At 45.8% G+C, this 24,385-nt stretch overlaps 1 protein-coding gene across 1 annotated transcript in view; it reads left to right on the top strand.

Moving 5' to 3' along the window:
* Nucleotides 1-24,385, top strand: part of LOC106570358 (unconventional myosin-Ig) — a 63,094-nt gene that overhangs the window by 15,165 nt on the left and 23,544 nt on the right. Inside the window, exons 13-19 of the mRNA XM_014142576.2 lie at nucleotides 2,865-2,939; nucleotides 11,561-11,693; nucleotides 16,012-16,178; nucleotides 16,501-16,708; nucleotides 19,403-19,626; nucleotides 21,800-21,944; nucleotides 24,257-24,361. Of these exons, the coding sequence (XP_013998051.1) occupies nucleotides 2,865-2,939; nucleotides 11,561-11,693; nucleotides 16,012-16,178; nucleotides 16,501-16,708; nucleotides 19,403-19,626; nucleotides 21,800-21,944; nucleotides 24,257-24,361 (1,057 nt within the window). The remainder of the gene's footprint in view (nucleotides 1-2,864; nucleotides 2,940-11,560; nucleotides 11,694-16,011; nucleotides 16,179-16,500; nucleotides 16,709-19,402; nucleotides 19,627-21,799; nucleotides 21,945-24,256; nucleotides 24,362-24,385) is intronic.

Raw genomic sequence — 24,385 nt, forward strand, 5'->3', positions numbered from 1 at the left:
TGGGCGGCCAAGATGGAAGGCTCTCCTTGTCACTGTGTTGTCCTCGTCTGTCTGTCACTCTGTCATAGCCAGGACCCAGGGGAGAGCCTGCCTCAGCCTAGCTGTCATCCCCCATAAGGTCCCTACACCTCCCCTGTGACTGCGACAGTCCCCCCCTCCCAACCTATCCCATTCCCTGCTCCTGCTAAATATACCCTGCCTTGTCCCTGCCACCCCCCATGTCACAATGCCACCCCTCCCATCCCACGCCCCTCCAGCACTGACCTACTTTGCTCCCCCCTCCCTCCCTCCTGACTTTTCTCACTCCGTCTCTCTTCCTCTCTTTCTCTTCCTCTCTGTCTTCTCTCGCTGTCTTACCGCTATCATCTGTATCCTACAGCCATACTTTTCCATCTCATTGCCTTATAGTGTTGCTGACTCCTCAAACCCGTCCTAACTCTAGATACTATTGAACTGCATGCTATAGCTTAGCCTTTATATTTTAACCATGGCCTTTAGCACTTCACTCTCAGTCTCTCACCACTATATACCTTTGCTTTGTATAACCATATATTTCCATACTGTTTACTGCACACAATGTACTTCCACCCCATATGCTACCCTCTACCTTCAAACCTACACTGAACAAAAATATAAACGCAACATGTACATTTTTCATGAGCTGAACTAAAAGATCACAGAAATGTTCCATACGCACAAAAAGCTTATTTCTCTCAATAAATTAAAGGCCACTTTAAAATGTGCAGTTCTGTCACACAACACAATGCCACAGATCATGTCTCAAGTTTTGAGGGAGCGTGCAATTGGCATGCTGACTGCAGGAATTTCCAACAGAGCTGTTGCCAGAGAATTGAATGTTCATTTCTCGACCGTAAACCACCTCCAATGTCGTTTTAGTGAATTTGGCAGTACATCCAAACTGTCTGTAATAAAGCCCTTTTGTGAGGAAAAACTCATTCTGATTGCCTGGGCCTGGCTCCCCAGTAGGTGGACCTGGCTCCTAAGTGGGTGGGCCCATGCCCTCCCAGGCCCAGTCATGGGAAATCCACAGATTAGGCCCTAATGAATGTGTTTAAATTGACTGATTTCCACCTATGAACAGTAATTCAGTAAAATCTTTGAAATTGTTTCATGTTGCATTTATATTTTTGGAAAACACTTGAGTAAATGAGGGATACAAAGTATATTGTTGTTGTTGCCCAATGCCCTATTAAAACACTTTATGTTGGTGTTTCCTTTATTTTGGCAGTTACCTGTACAATACAGTATATACCAGGGTTTCCCAAACTCAGTCCTCGGCACCTCAAGGGGTGCACGTTTTGGTTTTTGCCCTAGCACTACACAGTTGATTCATATCAACTAATTATCAAGCTTTGATCATTAGAATCAGCTGTGCAGTGTTAGGGGAAAACAGCGAGTTTGGGAAATGCTCATATATTCCCTGAATCATCCTTCATCTTCTGGATAGCTGCTTTTCCTCCCTGTGTCATCTTGTCTGTCCTGTCCTTGTAGCATCTGCCTTGGCCCTGTATGTGTCTGCCTTCCAAATGGTACCCCATTCCCTACATAGGGCTTTACTTTTGACCAGCACCTGGTCAAAAGTAGTGCACTATATAGGGAATGGGGTTCCATTTGGAACACATGGTGTGTTCTTCTCTCTAGAGAGGTTCCTGGAATCCGGTCAGGTGGTGTTGACACAACAACACACACACACACGCACACACACACACACACACCGCCTCCATCAGCCTCAGGAGCACATCTGTCATACTAACACAAGCTCTTCATCTGCCTCTCTGTCAAGATGTGACAGTCATGGAGAGACAGAACATTCTTTCACAGTGCCATATCTGTGTGTGGCAGGGGTGTGTCTGTGTGTGTTTGAAAGAGAGCGAGAGAGAGAGTTCTTGTGTATGCATGAATATGTACCTGCACGCGTGTGTGTGGGTGTGTTTGAGAGAGAGAGAGTGAGTTCTTGTGTATGCATGAATATGTGTGTGTGTGTGTGTATGTGTATGTGTGTGTGTGTGTGTGTGTGTGTGTGTGTGTGTGTGTGTGTGTGTGTGTGTGTGTGTGTGTGTGTGTGTGTGTGTGTGTGTGTGTGTGTGTGTGTGTGTGTGTGTGTGTGTATTAAAGGGTTTAGCCTTTCACATCTGGTTCTCTAATCCAGTGAAGCAGCATGCCATGAGATATCACTACGGCGAAGTTTCAACTCAATTTACCTCATTTAGTTCTAAACAATTAATAAAGTTCATTCATTGTTCTATTTTCTATTTAATGTAATCAGGTTGCCCCATGCACACGTATTGTGTATTTTTTAATAGTAACTAGTCCCACAAAGTGGTGCATAATATCATAATGTTGTTGATGTGGTTCAACTCAGTTTTTTTCCCTCCTGTTTCTTAAATGTAAGCTCTCGGGGAGTTTACTCAATCCACTAAGCGCCGTGACTATTATTATAAGCTTCTGCCCGAGGACTCCTTGACTCATTTACATTTACATTTTAGTCATTTAGCAGACGCTCTTATCCAGAGCGACGACTCACTTGAGAGAGTACTGTTCTATTTGTGTAGAAGGGATTGTGCTGGTAATATAGTATGCATTCTCAATGGCACCCTATTCCCCATGTAGTGCACTACTTTTGACTAGAACCCTATGTGCCCTGGTCAAGAGTAGTATAGTACTAAGGTAATAGGGTGCCATTAGTGATCCATCATAGTCTCCCATTAGGAGAGAGTTTAGGACTGACTCTTATGTACTGTCTGTGTTACTTCACTTATGGTTGCAGTGTCACTTATGGTCTCTTGTACATTTGAGGCTGTGTTATTTTCTATAACCTCTGTCTGTCTCTCTCTCTATTTCAGATATTCCGTCGAGGGCTTTTTGGACAAGAACAAGGACCCACTCTTCCAAGATTTCAAGCGGCTCATGTATAACAGGTGTCTCCTCTGCACACACACGCTTTACAGAATGATAAAGTTCTTGAAAAATGAGTTCCCGTTACCCTGCTTCCCTTGCTCCTCTCCTCTCCTAGACCACTTCATCCTGTCCTTACAGTACCCTCTGCTCTCCTCTTCTCTCCTAGACCACTTCATCCTGTCCTTACAGTACCCTCTGCTCTCCTCTTCTCTCCTAGACCACTTCATCCTGTCCTTACAGTACCCTCTGCTCTCCTCTTCTCTCCTAGACCACTTCATCCTGTCCTTACAGTACCCTCTGCTCTCCTCTTCTCTCCTAGACCACTTCATCCTGTCCTTACAGTACCCTCTGCTCTCCTCTTCTCTCCTAGACCACTTCATCCTGTCCTTACAGTACCCTCTGCTCTCCTCTTCTCTCCTAGACCACTTCATCCTGTCCTTACAGTACCCTCTGCTCTCCTCTTCTCTCCTAGACCACTTCATCCTGTCCTTACAGTACCCTCTGCTCTCCTCTTCTCTCCTAGACCACTTCATCCTGTCCTTACAGTACCCTCTGCTCTCCTCTTCTCTCCTAGACCACTTCATCCTGTCCTTACAGTACCCTCTGCTCTCCTCTTCTCTCCTAGACCACTTCATCCTGTCCTTACAGTACCCTCTGCTCTCCTCTTCTCTCCTAGACCACTTCATCCTGTCCTTACAGTACCCTCTGCTCTCCTCTTCTCTCCTAGACCACTTCATCCTGTCCTTACAGTACCCTCTGCTCTCCTCTTCTCTCCTAGACCACTTCATCCTGTCCTTACAGTACCCTCTGCTCTCCTCTTCTCTCCTAGACCACTTCATCCTGTCCTTACAGTACCCTCTGCTCTCCTCTTCTCTCCTAGACCACTTCATCCTGTCCTTACAGTACCCTCTGCTCTCCTCTTCTCTCCTAGACCACTTCATCCTGTCCTTACAGTACCCTCTGCTCTCCTCTTCTCTCCTAGACCACTTCATCCTGTCCTTACAGTACCCTCTGCTCTCCTCTTCTCTCCTAGACCACTTCATCCTGTCCTTACAGTACCCTCTGCTCTCCTCTCCTAGACCACTTCATCCTGTCCTTACAGTACCCTCTGCTCTCCTCTTCCCCTAGACCACTTCATCCTGTCCTTACAGTACCCTCTGCTCTCCTCTCCTAGACCACTTCATCCTGTCCTTACAGTACCCTCTGCTCTCCTCTCCTAGACCACTTCATCCTGTCCTTACAGTACCCTCTGCTCTCCTCTCCTAGACCACTTCATCCTGTCCTTACAGTACCCTCTGCTCTCCTCTCCTAGACCACTTCATCCTGTCCTTACAGTACCCTCTGCTCTCCTCTCCTAGACCACTTCATCCTGTCCTTACAGTACCCTCTGCTCTCCTCTTCTCTCCTAGACCACTTCATCCTGTCCTTACAGTACCCTCTGCTCTCCTTCTCCTAGACCACTTCATCCTGTCCTTACAGTACCCTCTGCTCTCCTCTTCTCCTAGACCACTTCATCCTGTCCTTACAGTACCCTCTGCTCTCCTCTTCTCTCCTAGACCACTTCATCCTGTCCTTACAGTACCCTCTGCTCTCCTCTTCTCTCCTAGACCACTTCATCCTGTCCTTACAGTACCCTCTGCTCTCCTCTTCTCTCCTAGACCACTTCATCCTGTCCTTACAGTACCCTCTGCTCTCCTCTTCTCTCCTAGACCACTTCATCCTGTCCTTACAGTACCCTCTGCTCTCCTCTTCTCTCCTAGACCACTTCATCCTGTCCTTACAGTACCCTCTGCTCTCCTCTTCTCTCCTAGACCACTTCATCCTGTCCTTACAGTACCCTCTGCTCTCCTCTTCTCTCCTAGACCACTTCATCCTGTCCTTACAGTACCCTCTGCTCTCCTCTTCTCTCCTAGACCACTTCATCCTGTCCTTACAGTACCCTCTGCTCTCCTCTTCTCTCCTAGACCACTTCATCCTGTCCTTACAGTACCCTCTGCTCTCCTCTTCTCTCCTAGACCACTTCATCCTGTCCTTACAGTACCCTCTGCTCTCCTCTTCTCTCCTAGACCACTTCATCCTGTCCTTACAGTACCCTCTGCTCTCCTCTTCTCTCCTAGACCACTTCATCCTGTCCTTACAGTACCCTCTGCTCTCCTCTTCTCTCCTAGACCACTTCATCCTGTCCTTACAGTACCCTCTGCTCTCCTCTTCTCTCCTAGACCACTTCATCCTGTCCTTACAGTACCCTCTGCTCTCCTCTTCTCTCCTAGACCACTTCATCCTGTCCTTACAGTACCCTCTGCTCTCCTCTTCTCTCCTAGACCACTTCATCCTGTCCTTACAGTACCCTCTGCTCTCCTCTTCTCTCCTAGACCACTTCATCCTGTCCTTACAGTACCCTCTGCTCTCCTCTTCTCTCCTAGACCACTTCATCCTGTCCTTACAGTACCCTCTGCTCTCCTCTTCTCTCCTAGACCACTTCATCCTGTCCTTACAGTACCCTCTGCTCTCCTCTTCTCTCCTAGACCACTTCATCCTGTCCTTACAGTACCCTCTGCTCTCCTCTTCTCTCCTAGACCACTTCATCCTGTCCTTACAGTACCCTCTGCTCTCCTCTTCTCTCCTAGACCACTTCATCCTGTCCTTACAGTACCCTCTGCTCTCCTCTTCTCTCCTAGACCACTTCATCCTGTCCTTACAGTACCCTCTGCTCTCCTCTTCTCTCCTAGACCACTTCATCCTGTCCTTACAGTACCCTCTGCTCTCCTCTTCTCTCCTAGACCACTTCATCCTGTCCTTACAGTACCCTCTGCTCTCCTCTTCTCTCCTAGACCACTTCATCCTGTCCTTACAGTACCCTCTGCTCTCCTCTTCTCTCCTAGACCACTTCATCCTGTCCTTACAGTACCCTCTGCTCTCCTCTTCTCTCCTAGACCACTTCATCCTGTCCTTACAGTACCCTCTGCTCTCCTCTTCTCTCCTAGACCACTTCATCCTGTCCTTACAGTACCCTCTGCTCTCCTCTTCTCTCCTAGACCACTTCATCCTGTCCTTACAGTACCCTCTGCTCTCCTCTTCTCTCCTAGACCACTTCATCCTGTCCTTACAGTACCCTCTGCTCTCCTCTTCTCTCCTAGACCACTTCATCCTGTCCTTACAGTACCCTCTGCTCTCCTCTTCTCTCCTAGACCACTTCATCCTGTCCTTACAGTACCCTCTGCTCTCCTCTTCTCTCCTAGACCACTTCATCCTGTCCTTACAGTACCCTCTGCTCTCCTCTTCTCTCCTAGACCACTTCATCCTGTCCTTACAGTACCCTCTGCTCTCCTCTTCTCTCCTAGACCACTTCATCCTGTCCTTACAGTACCCTCTGCTCTCCTCTTCTCTCCTAGACCACTTCATCCTGTCCTTACAGTACCCTCTGCTCTCCTCTTCTCTCCTAGACCACTTCATCCTGTCCTTACAGTACCCTCTGCTCTCCTCTTCTCTCCTAGACCACTTCATCCTGTCCTTACAGTACCCTCTGCTCTCCTCTTCTCTCCTAGACCACTTCATCCTGTCCTTACAGTACCCTCTGCTCTCCTCTTCTCTCCTAGACCACTTCATCCTGTCCTTACAGTACCCTCTGCTCTCCTCTTCTCTCCTAGACCACTTCATCCTGTCCTTACAGTACCCTCTGCTCTCCTCTTCTCTCCTAGACCACTTCATCCTGTCCTTACAGTACCCTCTGCTCTCCTCTTCTCTCCTAGACCACTTCATCCTGTCCTTACAGTACCCTCTGCTCTCCTCTTCTCTCCTAGACCACTTCATCCTGTCCTTACAGTACCCTCTGCTCTCCTCTTCTCTCCTAGACCACTTCATCCTGTCCTTACAGTACCCTCTGCTCTCCTCTTCTCTCCTAGACCACTTCATCCTGTCCTTACAGTACCCTCTGCTCTCCTCTTCTCTCCTAGACCACTTCATCCTGTCCTTACAGTACCCTCTGCTCTCCTCTTCTCTCCTAGACCACTTCATCCTGTCCTTACAGTACCCTCTGCTCTCCTCTTCTCTCCTAGACCACTTCATCCTGTCCTTACAGTACCCTCTGCTCTCCTCTTCTCTCCTAGACCACTTCATCCTGTCCTTACAGTACCCTCTGCTCTCCTCTTCTCTCCTAGACCACTTCATCCTGTCCTTACAGTACCCTCTGCTCTCCTCTTCTCTCCTAGACCACTTCATCCTGTCCTTACAGTACCCTCTGCTCTCCTCTTCTCTCCTAGACCACTTCATCCTGTCCTTACAGTACCCTCTGCTCTCCTCTTCTCTCCTAGACCACTTCATCCTGTCCTTACAGTACCCTCTGCTCTCCTCTTCTCTCCTAGACCACTTCATCCTGTCCTTACAGTACCCTCTGCTCTCCTCTTCTCTCCTAGACCACTTCATCCTGTCCTTACAGTACCCTCTGCTCTCCTCTTCTCTCCTAGACCACTTCATCCTGTCCTTACAGTACCCTCTGCTCTCCTCTTCTCTCCTAGACCACTTCATCCTGTCCTTACAGTACCCTCTGCTCTCCTCTTCTCTCCTAGACCACTTCATCCTGTCCTTACAGTACCCTCTGCTCTCCTCTTCTCTCCTAGACCACTTCATCCTGTCCTTACAGTACCCTCTGCTCTCCTCTTCTCTCCTAGACCACTTCATCCTGTCCTTACAGTACCCTCTGCTCTCCTCTTCTCTCCTAGACCACTTCATCCTGTCCTTACAGTACCCTCTGCTCTCCTCTTCTCTCCTAGACCACTTCATCCTGTCCTTACAGTACCCTCTGCTCTCCTCTTCTCTCCTAGACCACTTCATCCTGTCCTTACAGTACCCTCTGCTCTCCTCTTCTCTCCTAGACCACTTCATCCTGTCCTTACAGTACCCTCTGCTCTCCTCTTCTCTCCTAGACCACTTCATCCTGTCCTTACAGTACCCTCTGCTCTCCTCTTCTCTCCTAGACCACTTCATCCTGTCCTTACAGTACCCTCTGCTCTCCTCTTCTCTCCTAGACCACTTCATCCTGTCCTTACAGTACCCTCTGCTCTCCTCTTCTCTCCTAGACCACTTCATCCTGTCCTTACAGTACCCTCTGCTCTCCTCTTCTCTCCTAGACCACTTCATCCTGTCCTTACAGTACCCTCTGCTCTCCTCTTCTCTCCTAGACCACTTCATCCTGTCCTTACAGTACCCTCTGCTCTCCTCTTCTCTCCTAGACCACTTCATCCTGTCCTTACAGTACCCTCTGCTCTCCTCTTCTCTCCTAGACCACTTCATCCTGTCCTTACAGTACCCTCTGCTCTCCTCTTCTCTCCTAGACCACTTCATCCTGTCCTTACAGTACCCTCTGCTCTCCTCTTCTCTCCTAGACCACTTCATCCTGTCCTTACAGTACCCTCTGCTCTCCTCTTCTCTCCTAGACCACTTCATCCTGTCCTTACAGTACCCTCTGCTCTCCTCTTCTCTCCTAGACCACTTCATCCTGTCCTTACAGTACCCTCTGCTCTCCTCTTCTCTCCTAGACCACTTCATCCTGTCCTTACAGTACCCTCTGCTCTCCTCTTCTCTCCTAGACCACTTCATCCTGTCCTTACAGTACCCTCTGCTCTCCTCTTCTCTCCTAGACCACTTCATCCTGTCCTTACAGTACCCTCTGCTCTCCTCTTCTCTCCTAGACCACTTCATCCTGTCCTTACAGTACCCTCTGCTCTCCTCTTCTCTCCTAGACCACTTCATCCTGTCCTTACAGTACCCTCTGCTCTCCTCTTCTCTCCTAGACCACTTCATCCTGTCCTTACAGTACCCTCTGCTCTCCTCTTCTCTCCTAGACCACTTCATCCTGTCCTTACAGTACCCTCTGCTCTCCTCTTCTCTCCTAGACCACTTCATCCTGTCCTTACAGTACCCTCTGCTCTCCTCTTCTCTCCTAGACCACTTCATCCTGTCCTTACAGTACCCTCTGCTCTCCTCTTCTCTCCTAGACCACTTCATCCTGTCCTTACAGTACCCTCTGCTCTCCTCTTCTCTCCTAGACCACTTCATCCTGTCCTTACAGTACCCTCTGCTCTCCTCTTCTCTCCTAGACCACTTCATCCTGTCCTTACAGTACCCTCTGCTCTCCTCTTCTCTCCTAGACCACTTCATCCTGTCCTTACAGTACCCTCTGCTCTCCTCTTCTCTCCTAGACCACTTCATCCTGTCCTTACAGTACCCTCTGCTCTCCTCTTCTCTCCTAGACCACTTCATCCTGTCCTTACAGTACCCTCTGCTCTCCTCTTCTCTCCTAGACCACTTCATCCTGTCCTTACAGTACCCTCTGCTCTCCTCTTCTCTCCTAGACCACTTCATCCTGTCCTTACAGTACCCTCTGCTCTCCTCTTCTCTCCTAGACCACTTCATCCTGTCCTTACAGTACCCTCTGCTCTCCTCTTCTCTCCTAGACCACTTCATCCTGTCCTTACAGTACCCTCTGCTCTCCTCTTCTCTCCTAGACCACTTCATCCTGTCCTTACAGTACCCTCTGCTCTCCTCTTCTCTCCTAGACCACTTCATCCTGTCCTTACAGTACCCTCTGCTCTCCTCTTCTCTCCTAGACCACTTCATCCTGTCCTTACAGTACCCTCTGCTCTCCTCTTCTCTCCTAGACCACTTCATCCTGTCCTTACAGTACCCTCTGCTCTCCTCTTCTCTCCTAGACCACTTCATCCTGTCCTTACAGTACCCTCTGCTCTCCTCTTCTCTCCTAGACCACTTCATCCTGTCCTTACAGTACCCTCTGCTCTCCTCTTCTCTCCTAGACCACTTCATCCTGTCCTTACAGTACCCTCTGCTCTCCTCTTCTCTCCTAGACCACTTCATCCTGTCCTTACAGTACCCTCTGCTCTCCTCTTCTCTCCTAGACCACTTCATCCTGTCCTTACAGTACCCTCTGCTCTCCTCTTCTCTCCTAGACCACTTCATCCTGTCCTTACAGTACCCTCTGCTCTCCTCTTCTCTCCTAGACCACTTCATCCTGTCCTTACAGTACCCTCTGCTCTCCTCTTCTCTCCTAGACCACTTCATCCTGTCCTTACAGTACCCTCTGCTCTCCTCTTCTCTCCTAGACCACTTCATCCTGTCCTTACAGTACCCTCTGCTCTCCTCTTCTCTCCTAGACCACTTCATCCTGTCCTTACAGTACCCTCTGCTCTCCTCTTCTCTCCTAGACCACTTCATCCTGTCCTTACAGTACCCTCTGCTCTCCTCTTCTCTCCTAGACCACTTCATCCTGTCCTTACAGTACCCTCTGCTCTCCTCTTCTCTCCTAGACCACTTCATCCTGTCCTTACAGTACCCTCTGCTCTCCTCTTCTCTCCTAGACCACTTCATCCTGTCCTTACAGTACCCTCTGCTCTCCTCTTCTCTCCTAGACCACTTCATCCTGTCCTTACAGTACCCTCTGCTCTCCTCTTCTCTCCTAGACCACTTCATCCTGTCCTTACAGTACCCTCTGCTCTCCTCTTCTCTCCTAGACCACTTCATCCTGTCCTTACAGTACCCTCTGCTCTCCTCTTCTCTCCTAGACCACTTCATCCTGTCCTTACAGTACCCTCTGCTCTCCTCTTCTCTCCTAGACCACTTCATCCTGTCCTTACAGTACCCTCTGCTCTCCTCTTCTCTCCTAGACCACTTCATCCTGTCCTTACAGTACCCTCTGCTCTCCTCTTCTCTCCTAGACCACTTCATCCTGTCCTTACAGTACCCTCTGCTCTCCTCTTCTCTCCTAGACCACTTCATCCTGTCCTTACAGTACCCTCTGCTCTCCTCTTCTCTCCTAGACCACTTCATCCTGTCCTTACAGTACCCTCTGCTCTCCTCTTCTCTCCTAGACCACTTCATCCTGTCCTTACAGTACCCTCTGCTCTCCTCTTCTCTCCTAGACCACTTCATCCTGTCCTTACAGTACCCTCTGCTCTCCTCTTCTCTCCTAGACCACTTCATCCTGTCCTTACAGTACCCTCTGCTCTCCTCTTCTCTCCTAGACCACTTCATCCTGTCCTTACAGTACCCTCTGCTCTCCTCTTCTCTCCTAGACCACTTCATCCTGTCCTTACAGTACCCTCTGCTCTCCTCTTCTCTCCTAGACCACTTCATCCTGTCCTTACAGTACCCTCTGCTCTCCTCTTCTCTCCTAGACCACTTCATCCTGTCCTTACAGTACCCTCTGCTCTCCTCTTCTCTCCTAGACCACTTCATCCTGTCCTTACAGTACCCTCTGCTCTCCTCTTCTCTCCTAGACCACTTCATCCTGTCCTTACAGTACCCTCTGCTCTCCTCTTCTCTCCTAGACCACTTCATCCTGTCCTTACAGTACCCTCTGCTCTCCTCTTCTCTCCTAGACCACTTCATCCTGTCCTTACAGTACCCTCTGCTCTCCTCTTCTCTCCTAGACCACTTCATCCTGTCCTTACAGTACCCTCTGCTCTCCTCTTCTCTCCTAGACCACTTCATCCTGTCCTTACAGTACCCTCTGCTCTCCTCTTTCTCCTTCAGCTGTTCAAACTCTCTTCAAACTCTTTCATTTGAGCCTGTGTTCGCTTTTATAACCTCCTTCCATCTCTCTCTCTCTTCTCTCTCTCTCGTTCTGTAGTTCCAACCCTGTGCTGAAGGAGATGTGGCCAGATGGTCAGCTGAGCATCACAGAGGTCACTAAACGACCCCTGACTGCAGCCACCCTCTTCAAGAACTCCATTGTGGCCCTTGTGGATAAACTGGGCTGCAAGGTCAGTGGTGGTTGATTGCAGACTGGTTGTATTGGGCAACTCCTCATAGCGATAAAAGTTCATTCTGTTCATGGTGACTCTGGTGTGCCTGGTAGGTTTGATGTTTGTCCCACTCCTACTTTTCTCCCAACTTTTCGGCAATATAATATGAATCCGTGTTGCTTGGCAATGGCTGTCAAATCAAGGCCACTCGTCCGTCACTCTCCATGCTTTTTATCTAACATGAGCTTAACCTCTCTGTCATCATCGTCCTCTGGACATTGTGGACTAGCCACGCCTGTGTTTCTAACAGCTGGACGAATCAACCAGCTCCTAGAAATATGGATAACGTTGTCAGAGATAACAATGTCTGTTTTTGAGAGGTCAGTCAGATACTGACAAACTGCAGGGATGATTACTGAGACACACACACACACAAAAATACCCCAAAACACAGCCTGGTACGGTTGCCACCCGGCTGCCTGTGGTCCTATAAGCCTCTCCCTAGGGGGTCTAGTCTATCTATCTGTCCTGTGAGAAAATGCCTGGACACAAGACATACCACTACATTAATGAGATGGCAGTCTGCTGCACAGACAGGACTGGTCCTGTATTCCACACAGACCTGTGCCATATCTACAGTATATGTGATGTAATATCCTGTATCTCACACAGACCTGTGCCATATCTACAGTATATGCAACGTTTTAGACATATGAGTGATAAAGCATGTCTTACAGCATATGAGGAATTTGTTTCTACATGAGGTGATATGTCTCCCTGTAACCCTGACTGAGATGGGACATTTCCTGATGTTATTTTGAGATGACCGACTCGTACTTCAGTGTTTCTCTGTCAGGATGCGCTAGGCCAGTGTGCATGGAGAGGGGACGGGGACGGGGACGGGACGGACACATTGGGGACAGTTTTTAGGTCATGTTGAAGGACTGAATGCCCTGATTGTTAGTCCCAGGGGGACACCTGTACCCAATCTGACCTACCGCTTCTCAGCTCCTCGTTCTACCCCTCCCAGTCTGACTGCCTCCTTTCTCAAGTCTCTGATGAACTGAGCTAAAATTGTTGTGCTGGTGTGTGTGTGTGTGTGTGTGTGTGTGTGTGTGTGTGTGTGTGTGTGTGTGTGTGCTCTGTTCCACTGTATTCATCCTGCAGGGGGCAGTGAATGAGAGACAGACCACAGAACACTAAGAACAGAGAGAACAAAGTTCTGCATCCCAAATGGCACCCTATTCCCTATATAGTGAACTATGAGCCCTGGTCAAAAGTAGTGTTCTTCAATGGAAATAGGGTGTCATTTGGAACACACAACATGCCCATTCCCTTGACAAGAAGATGTGTCCCTTAATATGTCCCAACAAGCTCCTGTCTGGCACACAGAGGTAGCACAAGGACACACTCTATGTGTCCCAAATGGCACCCTATTCCCTACATAGTGCACTACTTTATAGGGAATAGGTTACTAATTGGCATGCTGCCACTATCTGTGCACTTTAAAAACTAGTATTATGCCATTTTAAGAGTTTAATAGTCTCTTTCTGTAGGACAGACGCGCTGTGAGTTTGGCCGCGCTAGACTTTAATGATGCATTGATATTCTAATAGGCTTGGATGTATTTCTGCATGATTGCACAAGGCAGATTCAGTCCTCTTTGGGATGGCTATGTTCCACTGAGTTCTGTACAGTCTGGTCCATGCCAAGTTGACTACAGAGCCAACTTGGGCAAAATAGGTATTTCTAATGTTTGTCACTATTTTGCTTTTGGACTCTTACCACTATTATGACCAGTATAGGTTATTCTGTCTATTACAGGAGCTGTACTATGTGATACTACAGTAATACAGTATTTGACTGTTCCACTACTCTCTGTATTGTGAGAGCGGTACTATGTGTATACAGTATCTCCTATACAGTACATAGATGCAGTAAAGAGGTCAATGGAACTCGACCAAAACAATGGAAATGCCATGGAAATGCGTAGGGGAAAGGGCCATGAAGATCCTGAATCTCCTCATTGCCCTCAAGCAAAATTTTCCTACTGAATATTTAAGCTATTGTTTATACACTGGGGGAAAAAGGTATTTGATCCCCTGCTGATTTTGTACGTTTGCCCACTTACAAAGAAATTATCAGTTTATAATTTTAATGGTAGGTTTATTTGAACAGTGAGAGACAGAATAACAACAAAAAAATCCAGAAAAACACATGTCAAAAATGTTATAAAATGATTTGCATTTTAATGAGGGAAATAAGTATTTGACCCCTCTGCAAAACATGACTTAGTACTTGGTGGCAAGACCCTTGTTGGCAATCACAGAGGTCAGATGTTTCTTGTAGTTGGCCACCAGGTTTGCACACATCTCAGGAGGGGTTTTGTCCCAATCCTCTTTGCAGATCTTCTCCAAGTCATTAAGGTTTCGAGGCTAAAGTTTGGCAACTCGAACCTTCAGCTCCCTCCACAGATTTTCTATGGGATTAAGGTCTGGAGACTGGCTAGGCCAATCCAGGACCTTAATGTGCTTCTCCTTGAGCCACTCCTTTGTTGCCTTGGCCGTGTGTTTTGGGTCATTGTCATGCTGGAATACCCATTCACGACCCATTTTCAATGCCCTGGCTGAGGGAAGGATGTTCTCACCCAGGATTTGACGGTACATGGCCCCGTCCATCGTCCCTTTGATGCGGTGAAGTTGTCCTGTCCCCTTAGCAGAAAAACACCCGCAAAGCATAATGTTTCCACCTCCATGTTTGACGGTTCTTGGGGTCATAGGCAGCATTCCTCCTCCTCCAAACATGGCGAGTTGAGTTGATGCCAAAGAGCTCCATTTTGGTCTCATCTGACCACAACACTTTCACCAGTTGTCCTCTGAATCATTCAGATGTTCATTGGCAAACTTCAGACGGGCATGTATATGTATTCTTGAGCAGGGGGACCTTGCGGGCGCTGCAGGATTTCAGTCCTTCACGGTGTAGTGTGTTAACAATTGTTTTCTTGGTGACTATGGTCCCAGCTGCCTTGAGATCATTGACAAGATCCTCCCGTGTAGTTCTGGGCTGATTCCTCACCGTTCTCATGATCATTGCAACCCCACGAGGTGAGATCTTGCATGGAGCCCCAGGCCGAGGGATATTGACAGTTCTTTTGTGTGTCTTCCATTTGTGAATAATCGCACCGAATGTTGTCACCTTCTCACCAAGCTGCTTGGCGATGGTCTTGTAGCCCATTCCAGCCCTGTATAGGTCTACAATCTTGTCTCTGACATCCTTGGAGAGCTCTTTGGTCTTGGCCATGGTGGAGAGTTTGGAATCTGATTGATTGATTGCTTCTGTGGACAGGTGTCTTTTTTACAGGTAACAAGCTGCGGTTAGGAGCACTCCCTTTAATAGTGTGCTCCTAATCTCAAACTCCTAACCTGTATAAAAGACACCTTGGAGCCAGAAATCTTTCTGATTGAGAGGGGGTCAAATACTTATTTCCCTCATTAAAATGCAAATCAATTTATAACATTTTCGACATGCGTTTTTCTGGATATTTTTGTTGTTATTCTGTCTCTCACTGTTCAAATAAACCTACCATTAAAATTATAGACTGATCCTTTCTTCATCAGTGGGCAAACGTACAAAATCAGCAGGGGATCAAATACTTTTTTCCCCCACTGTATGTGTATTTCACAATATGTTAAGAATCTGAGTATAATGATTGTATGGATGTCAACAGAAATACATGTTCTTGTCATCGTAACTGCATTACGGTTAAAAACAACTTTGACTACCACCCCTGATTTCTGTATGCTAGCTATTTTACCAGCTTATACAAAAGGGAGCTATCATTTAGCAGTCACTTCTTCATAACATGAAAAGGGACAACTTCTAAATGTTATGCAGTGAAAACAGCCGAAAATATCGAAATCGGACTTCAGTAACCACATTGTGGGCCTGTTACAGTACATCAATTATGATGGATTTGACGAATATCCACTTTGTTAGATCAGATTTGTTGAATGTGCGCCAATCCGGCGTCCTTCTATCCCCGCGGTCTGCGTTCCATTGACCTTTTTACTGCATCTATGACAGTGTATTGTATCCTGTTGGACTGTGACTGTGTTCGCTGTATTGTAAGAGCCGTACTATGTGTTACTGCACAGTTTTCGACTGTGTTGTGTATTGCAGTATTACAGTATTATATTAGAGGATTCTGTGTGTTGTATTCTAGGAGCCATACTTATTGACTGTGTATTATTCTGTGTATTACAAGAGAGGTAGTATGTGAGACTGTACTACACAGTATATAACTATGCTGTTAATGACTTTGTGTTTTGTATTGTAGGAGCCATACTATGTGCGCTGCATCAAGCCCAATGAGATGAAGTCTCCCGTGCTGTTTGACGACGCCCGATGCCAACACCAGGTGGCGTACCTGGGCCTGCTGGAGAACGTCAGGGTGCGGAGGGCAGGGTTCGCCTACCGCCAGCCCTACGCACGCTTCCTACAGAGGTCAGAGGTCATGCACACCCTGAGGTCTAACGTCAGTGGGGCGAAAGCATTACATAAAGAATGAGTCATTTCTCAGCAATTAGAGTCAATGTCCGTGATTTTAATAACATTCTGCCACAGTATTCATGCGAATAACAAGCTTCATATGACTGTGTTCAACCATGTGTATAACAGAGGAATTTAAATCTATCCAGTGTCCAATCCTAGCCTCAGTGCCACTCTGTTTGTTCTATCATACCAACTCCTTACGTCACTCATTGTCATGTTTAGCACAACTGCCTGTATCTTGAACTCTTCATCTTCCCTCCTGTGTGTACTGTAGGTATAAGATGACGTGTGAGTACACCTGGCCCAATCACCTGATGGAGACAGACAGGGAGGCAGTGGAGGCTATTGTTACGCAGCACGGTTTCCAGGACGACGTGGCGTATGGACACACCAAGCTGTTTGTGCGAACACCTCGGTCCCTTTTCACGCTGGAGCAGGAGAGAGCTGCGCTCATCCCCATCCTGGTGCTGTTCCTACAGAAGGTAGGGGCCCCTAGTGGCCGGAGGCTGTACTGACAGTAAAAGTTTACAAACTGGGTTGTGTTCAATCAATGGGGAGAAAATGGTATATATCTGTCTTGCCAAATGTACATTTCCTCCTGTTTGGTTTTACTGAACAAACCCCTGCTTTCAGATACTCCACACACAATTCTATGGCATTTATCCTGAATTTATATTTCCTGTTACTTTCATAGACCAAATTATTCCTGTATGTATGAAAACAGACAGAGATGCATTTAATTGTCCAAGGACCCATGGCATTGGCAGTTAGTCCTAATTAAAACCCCATCGACAGCTTGCGTGTCAGAATGTGAATCATACAGCAGCATCCACATCTTATTAAGACCTCTGCATTTAAAGGGGCAATCCGCAGTTGAAACAATAACAAAGCCACTGTTTCAGTAAAAAGCTGAGGGATGGGGCTGGAGAAATGTAACCACTCTCAAATTCATAGAAAGACCTATGGATGCAAGGACGGACCATCAGCGATATTTTTACTTACATGTAAAAAATGTTTTACAAACAGAGTAAAACAAACTTATATTTTAGGTTCTGATGGGGTACGGCAGTTGAACTAAGCTAATTCGGTATTTATAAGTTAAATTCTTCAAGAATCAATGGGTACATATCATTAATTCACAAGTCCAAAAATGGATGATACAACTGCAGATTGCCCCTTTAAAAGAAAAGCTTTTAATTTGTCTCCAGCTTGACGATGATCTGGCTCCCAGTCACAGCTTGAGTCCCAAATGGCATCCTCTACCTTTGTAGTGCACTACGTTTTTTTTACCAGCGCCCTTAGCACAAAATAGGGAATTGGGTGCCATTTGGGATGTGTTATATTCAACTCAGTGTGATTCATCTGCTGAGTCAAATGGAGATCGCTCTGATAACAATAATTGGGATAATGAATGCGATCAGAGCCATCGTTACATTACATTTCATTAATTATTCTCTTCTTCTTGCTCTGTGATTGTGAATTAAATGCCCTGCTTTTCTCTCTGACCCAATTCAGGGACTGCGTCCCAAATAACTCCCTATTCCCTATATAGTGCACTACACCGTATGCGCTCTGGTCAAAAGTAATGCACTATATAGGGAATATGTTGCAATTTGGGACGAAACCCGGATGAATCTATCTGCAGCTAAGCCTCTCTAACTGGAACAGAACATTGTCTGGAACTCAGCAGGAGTCTAACCCAGACAGTCTCTGGACAGACTTTGATTTGTCCCACACAGAAAAATCAATGGTGTACATTTAACTCAGAAAGTGTTAAATGTACACTATTTTCAGTGAACATGAGCCCTGCTGAACTGGTGTTAAGATAACACCTTTGAAAGAGTTAAAGATTTAACTCTGTTGCAGTGTTCCCCATTTAACTTTTGAAGTGTTCAAATTAACTTTATTGTGATGTTTGCATAGCTCTACTGTAGAGTGATACGCAACACTTACAGTGTAAAACATAACACTTGATTTAGAGTAAACTTGACACACTTTGCGTTGTGCTGACGCTGTTACTCTTTCTCAGTGTTAGAAATTAACACCTGTTGTGTTACAGTAAATCATTTTGGGGTGTTGTTTTAACGCTGTATGGTCTAAAGCCTGATTTGCACATTTCCCAGGGTGCCTTTCCTTTTCGAGTGAATTGTAGAGTTACCACCCATGACTGTATTTGTTATTGACAGAGATATGGTTATTGAATTCTTTCATTTTAAAGACCTGTGGCTTTCATTAAGTGAGTACCTAGGCAAATGTTATCATTAAAATTGAACTCTATGACAATACAATACTTATATCATTAGGCTTTACTTTGATGGCCAAGTTTAATCCTCACACAGTGCTGTTAGGAAACTCTTTGTCACATTATGCTGGCTTGTAAAGTGATGTGTAATTCATATTGGATTTCAGACAGTTATGATATCCAACAGTTGGGATTTTTATTCACCTGCAACCTGCATTCAGAATGAATGCCAAGGTTAGGAAAGTTGATACGAAGACTACTTAAACCGTTTAAACTGGAACAACCATTTCAGTAATGGGTGCAATAAATCTAACCAACTGATTGGATTAGTTTATTAAAATGTATGTTATTTATCCTTGTGTAGCATAAGATTAATCAATCAATGTACATGCAAAAACAGAGATATTAAAAACAATCCTAAAGAATATATTTTACAATAGAGCATTCTGGGAAATATGATAAGGATGGGCATGGTTTCTATGGGACTGTTTTACTCTCCAAAGTGTAAAACAATAACTCTGGTTATTAACACCAACACTGGGGTTTCATTTACACCACTGGGTGTCAATTTCACTCTTACAGAGTGAATTTAACACCTAAATCAACACTAGAAATGTTACACTGAAAAATTAACACTGGCAAATTTGCTTTGCAGACTTTGATTTGACAACTAGTCTACCTGTCACCCTTCTTTCTTCCGCTTCCTCCTTTGTTTCACCTTTTATTAGTATTTCCCTAACTTGCTACTTCAATTGAGTGCCCACTGAAAAGTGTGGACCCATATAGACACTGGAACAACACTGACAGTATTGATTTAACACTGGAGAATTTGCTGTGCTCCATCTCTCTCTCTCACTCTGACTCTCACTTTCTCTCCATCCATCCCTCACTCTCTCTTTCGCTCTCTCTCTCCCTCCCACCCTTTCTCCCCCAGGTATGGCGTGGGGCACTGGCGAGGATGAGGTGCCAGCGTATGCGTGCCATCTATGCCATCATGGGCTGCTACAAGCGCTTCAAGGTCAAGGCCCACTTCTGGGAGGTAGAACGACGTTTCACCAACGTACGCAACATGGCTGACTATGGGAAGAGCGTGGAGTGGCCCACGCCGCCGGCAGCCCTCGCACAGTTCGACAGCATCACTCAACAGCTGCATCGCAGGTCAGTCAGCCCCCGTAGTTACCACAACGAGAAATAGAATGTGCATGCATTTATATCAGGGGAAAACGACTGCCCCCTCTCATTGAAGCCATGAAGTTCAAGGCCGACCGCCGTACTGCAGGCATTGTTAGTAGAAAACAGCATCCTCCATTATAGTGAATGGAAAACTGCCAATCTCCGTGTAAATAAAAATATGTTTAGAAGACAATCATGGTACCAATAATTGCTTCTAATACACCAGATGTATGTCCTTGAACCGATTATTTTTCAATCATACACAGAAGATACTTTAAGGATCTTTTAGTTGCTAATGGCAGGCTGCAGTACCTCGGTCTGCCTTTAATTTGGAGTTACTCAATAGGAGGGGGCAGCACGGAGCTAGCCTGCAACGTCACTTCCTGGATGTCTCCATGAGACTCCATCTTAACCGACTTCATTTGGCTTCAATGCACTATTGAGTCTTAAAATAAGAATGAATGGTTTCACGTGATCAATGGCTTTGTTCGTTTATATATTGTCATTGCTTTAATATGTTTGGGGTCACTTAGAAATGTACTTGTTTTTGAAAGAAAAGCAATATTTTGTCCATTAAAATAACATAAAACTGATCAGAAATACAGTGCAGTGTAATGGCTGTTGAAGGGAGTAGACCAAGGCGCAGCGTGTTGAGTGCTCATCATAATAATTTTAATAGAACACTTTAAACAAAACAAGAAACGAACGACAGCCAAACAGTTCTGTCAGGAACAAGAACTAAACAGAAAGTAACCACCCACAAAACCCAAAGGAAAACAGGCTGCCTAAGTATGGCTCCCAATCAGAGACAACGATATACAGCTGTCCCTGATTGAGAACCATACCCAGCCAAAACAAAGAAATACAAAACATAGAAAAAAGGACATAGAATGACCACCCTAGTCACACCCTGGCCTAACCAAAATAGAGAATATAACCCTCTCTATGGCCAGGGCGTGACATGCAGACATTGTTAATGTTATAAATGACTATTGTAGCTGGAAACAGCAGATTTTTATGGAATATCTACATAGGTGTACAGAGGCCCATTATCAGCAACCATCACTCCTGTGTTCCAATGGCACGTTGTGTTAGCTAATCCAAGTTTATAATTTTAAAAGGCTAATTGATCATTAGAAAACCCTTTTAGAATTATGTTAGCACAGATGAAAACTGTTGTTCTGATTAAAGAAGCAATAAAACTGTCCTTTAGACTAGTTGAGTACCTGGAGCATCAGCATTTGTAGGTTCAATTACAGGCTCAAAATGGCCAGAAACAAAGAACTTTCTTCTGAAACTCGTCAGTCTATTCTTGTTCTGAGAAATGAAGGCTATTTCATGCGAGAAATTGCCAAGAAACTGAAGATCTCGCTGTGTTCTACTCCCTTCACAGAACAGCGCAAACTGTCTCTAACCAGAATAGAAAGAGGAGTGGGAGGCCCTGGTGCACAACTGAGCAAGAGGACAAATACATTAGAGTATCTAGTTTGAGAAACAAGTCCTCAACTGACAGCTTCATTAAAAAGTACCCGCAAAACACCAGTCTCAACGTCAACAGTGAAGAGGCGACTCCGGGATGCCTCTGTCCAGTGTCTGTGTTCTTTTGCCCATCTTAATATTTTATTTTTGGCCAGTCTGAGATATGGCATTTTCTTTGCAACTCTGCCTAGAAGGCCAGCATCCCGGAGTCACCTCTAGCTAACACACTGTGCCATTGCAACACAGGAGTGATGGTTGCTGATAATGGGCCTCTGTATGCCTATGTAGATATTCCATAACAAATCTGCTGTTTCCAGCTACAATAGTCATTTACAAAATGAACAATGTCTACACTGTATTTCTGATCAATTTGATGTTATTTTTATTTACTTTTTTTGTTGCTTTTCTTTCAAAAACAAGGACATTTCTGAGTTACCCAAAACTTTTGAACGGTAGTGCATATTTTGGTAACTACAGTAAGGAAGTCTGTAATTATCTTAGTGGGCAGAAGGGCACGGCATGTGTTCTTTCTTCACTATAAAATGTAGTTACTGTTCATTTCAGGCCTATACACAGATTATTTTTTATCTTATCTGACAGAGTGTGGTTAAGAATGAATGACAGCACTTTTTTCTGCAACGTCTTTGATGTATTCTCTATTATACATGTTTGTTCCCAGGTGGCGTGCCAGGCAGATAGTGAAGAACATCCCTCCGTCTGACATGGGGGAGGTGAGGGCCAAGGTGGCTGCTCTGGGGGCTCTGAGTGGGGAGAGGAAGGACTGGGGCTGTGGCCGACCCTGGGAGAGGGACTACCTGTCTAACGTGAGTCACAACACGTTAGCTGTATGTCAAATTACCTCCTAGCTCCTCCTTCCAGCATATTGCTTCCACCTATCCAATCCTCTCATATCTACAGGAGTGGCCAGAGAATAAGGGCAAGGGTTTGAATTGTAATTCAACAGTTGGCTAACATACTCACATGTCTTCCTATCATCATACCTTGTTTATAGTATTTCAACAAATAGTAAAATGTGAACAACAACTTTTTGCAACGTTCATATTCTGTCCCCATGGGTTGGCCCCAAGTGCAGTTCTGTAAAAGAAATCTAGACGGCACTGTACATTGAAACACTAATACAACATCATACACACACTCACCCGGGAGAGGATATATGGATGCCTGGTGCCCAAAATGTATGACGAATGTCTCGCAGCGAGAGATGAGTGGGGACAAATGGAGCTACATTGCCACTTCCCTCTCCTTATTGCAGGACAGCGGTGCTCGGCAGTCCGCGAGTGAGAGCGAAGGACACACTGTGCCCCGTGTTGTTGTGTTGCCGGCTTGCAGTGCAAACTCTCCCTATTGAGCAGTAGACTGTATCACGGTGACATTCAGATGGTTACTATACTACCAAATACCAATATTACAAGTTATTTATCTTGTGGTCTGCTATCCTACTCGAAATACAATTAAGTGAGATGAACAAATTGGCCACGTAGCTACCGGTGGGAATTGGGAAGCACCTCGATACAACACCGTTGTACTGGTCATTCGCTTGTCGTTACGTTAGCTAATTGGCATGTCATGGTGACATCTAGATGGTGACCAATACTACAAGTTCTTTCTCCTTAGCCCATTGAAAGAAACATCATTTTCCTTTACAAGTTTTAACTAGTGCCATTTTGTTGTTGTTGCTAGATAGCCAGCATAAACTAGCTAGCTGGGAAGGGCTCATCATCAGGACGACTGACTGAATCCAATCTGTTGCTCTCCACTCGCACGACGTACTATACGTCATCAATGTGGGCACCAGGCGTGTCCATATTCACCTCCTTTTCAACGGAAGTCCTCCACCAAACAGAACGTTTCGGACATTGTTTTGTTTCCATGTTCGTAAATAAGGTGAATCGACTCTCCCCACTCACCCTGACTAGTACACGGGGAGATGGGGAGTTCCTGAAAATACAATGACATTATTGAGGAAGCATTATTTACATTCTTTAATTTAACCTTTATTTAACTAGGCAAGTCAGTTAAGAACAAATTCTTATTTACAATGACGGCCTACACCAGCCAAACCCGGACAATGCTGGGCCAATTGTGCGCTGCCCTATGGGACTCCCAATCATGGCCAGATGTGATACAGCCTGGAATCGAACCAGGGACTGTAGTGACCCCTCTTCCGAGTGGGGCTCCCGAGTGGGGCTCCCGAGTGGTCATCCATCCCATGAAGGAATTCTTGTGATAAACCACATGACCAGCAGTTGCCATGTGACTCAATTTGACAATGCTTAATTCAAAGGCAGACACAATAAGTCTCATTCTAATGGGTCTCACTCACGCCTCGCTTACGGGTTAATCCAATGGCGTTTGGTCTGTAGAGCCATGAAAGGCCCCTCTAGGTATCATATTAATCACTCAATCAATCAGTCAGTTAGTTGGTCCTCGAGTGGTCTGTGGATTGTGTCCCAAATGACACTCTTTTCTCTACATAGTGCACTATTTTTGACCAGAGCCCAATGAGCCCGGATAAAAAGTGTAGACTGGGACGTCATTTTTACATATTGCTGTTCTTCAAATTCCTAAATAAATTTCCTTAAGGCAGGGCAGTAGATGTGGAAAAGCTATGTTAAGTTACAATACAACTACACTGCCATAAAAGCCATGACCCATCTCTAAATGCTCCTCAAAGTCAGTGTCTAATATCATTTCCCTCAGGCTGTGGTTTTTGATCTGCTGGTCTCAGAATATCAGTGATACAAGCTTGAAAGAGAAGGTTATAAACAGTGTTATGACTAATGAGGAGATGCTGTCCTAGCTGGTAGCAGTGTAGATGGTGGGTCGTGTAATATTAGCCTTGTTCCACCAAACAAGAGCGCAGCAATCAGGATGGTGGATCAGGCTGGTGTAATATTGTTTACGTCCCAAATGGCACCCTGTTCCCTAGATGAGCTCAATGGTCAAAAGTAGTGCTCTATATAGCAAATAAGGTGCCATTGGGCCCTGGTCAAAAGTAGTCCACTTTAAAGAGAATAGGGTATGGGCCCCGGTCAAAAGCACTATATAGGGAATAGAGTGTAATTTGGAATGCATCCCTAATGTGTACCTTTGTAATGTGTCTCTTTGATTGCAGGTGAGGGACTGCCCTCAGACGAGCTCTAACTTCATACGGATCTCCAAAGAGCTGAGAAACAAAGACCAGTACAACCAGGTCCTCTTCTCAGGGTTCTGTAGGAAGGTGTGTTACAGTACCATAGCCTAC

This window comes from Salmo salar, chromosome ssa14, assembly GCF_905237065.1.
Source record: "Salmo salar chromosome ssa14, Ssal_v3.1, whole genome shotgun sequence".
NCBI classification, from domain to species: domain Eukaryota; kingdom Metazoa; phylum Chordata; class Actinopteri; order Salmoniformes; family Salmonidae; genus Salmo; species Salmo salar.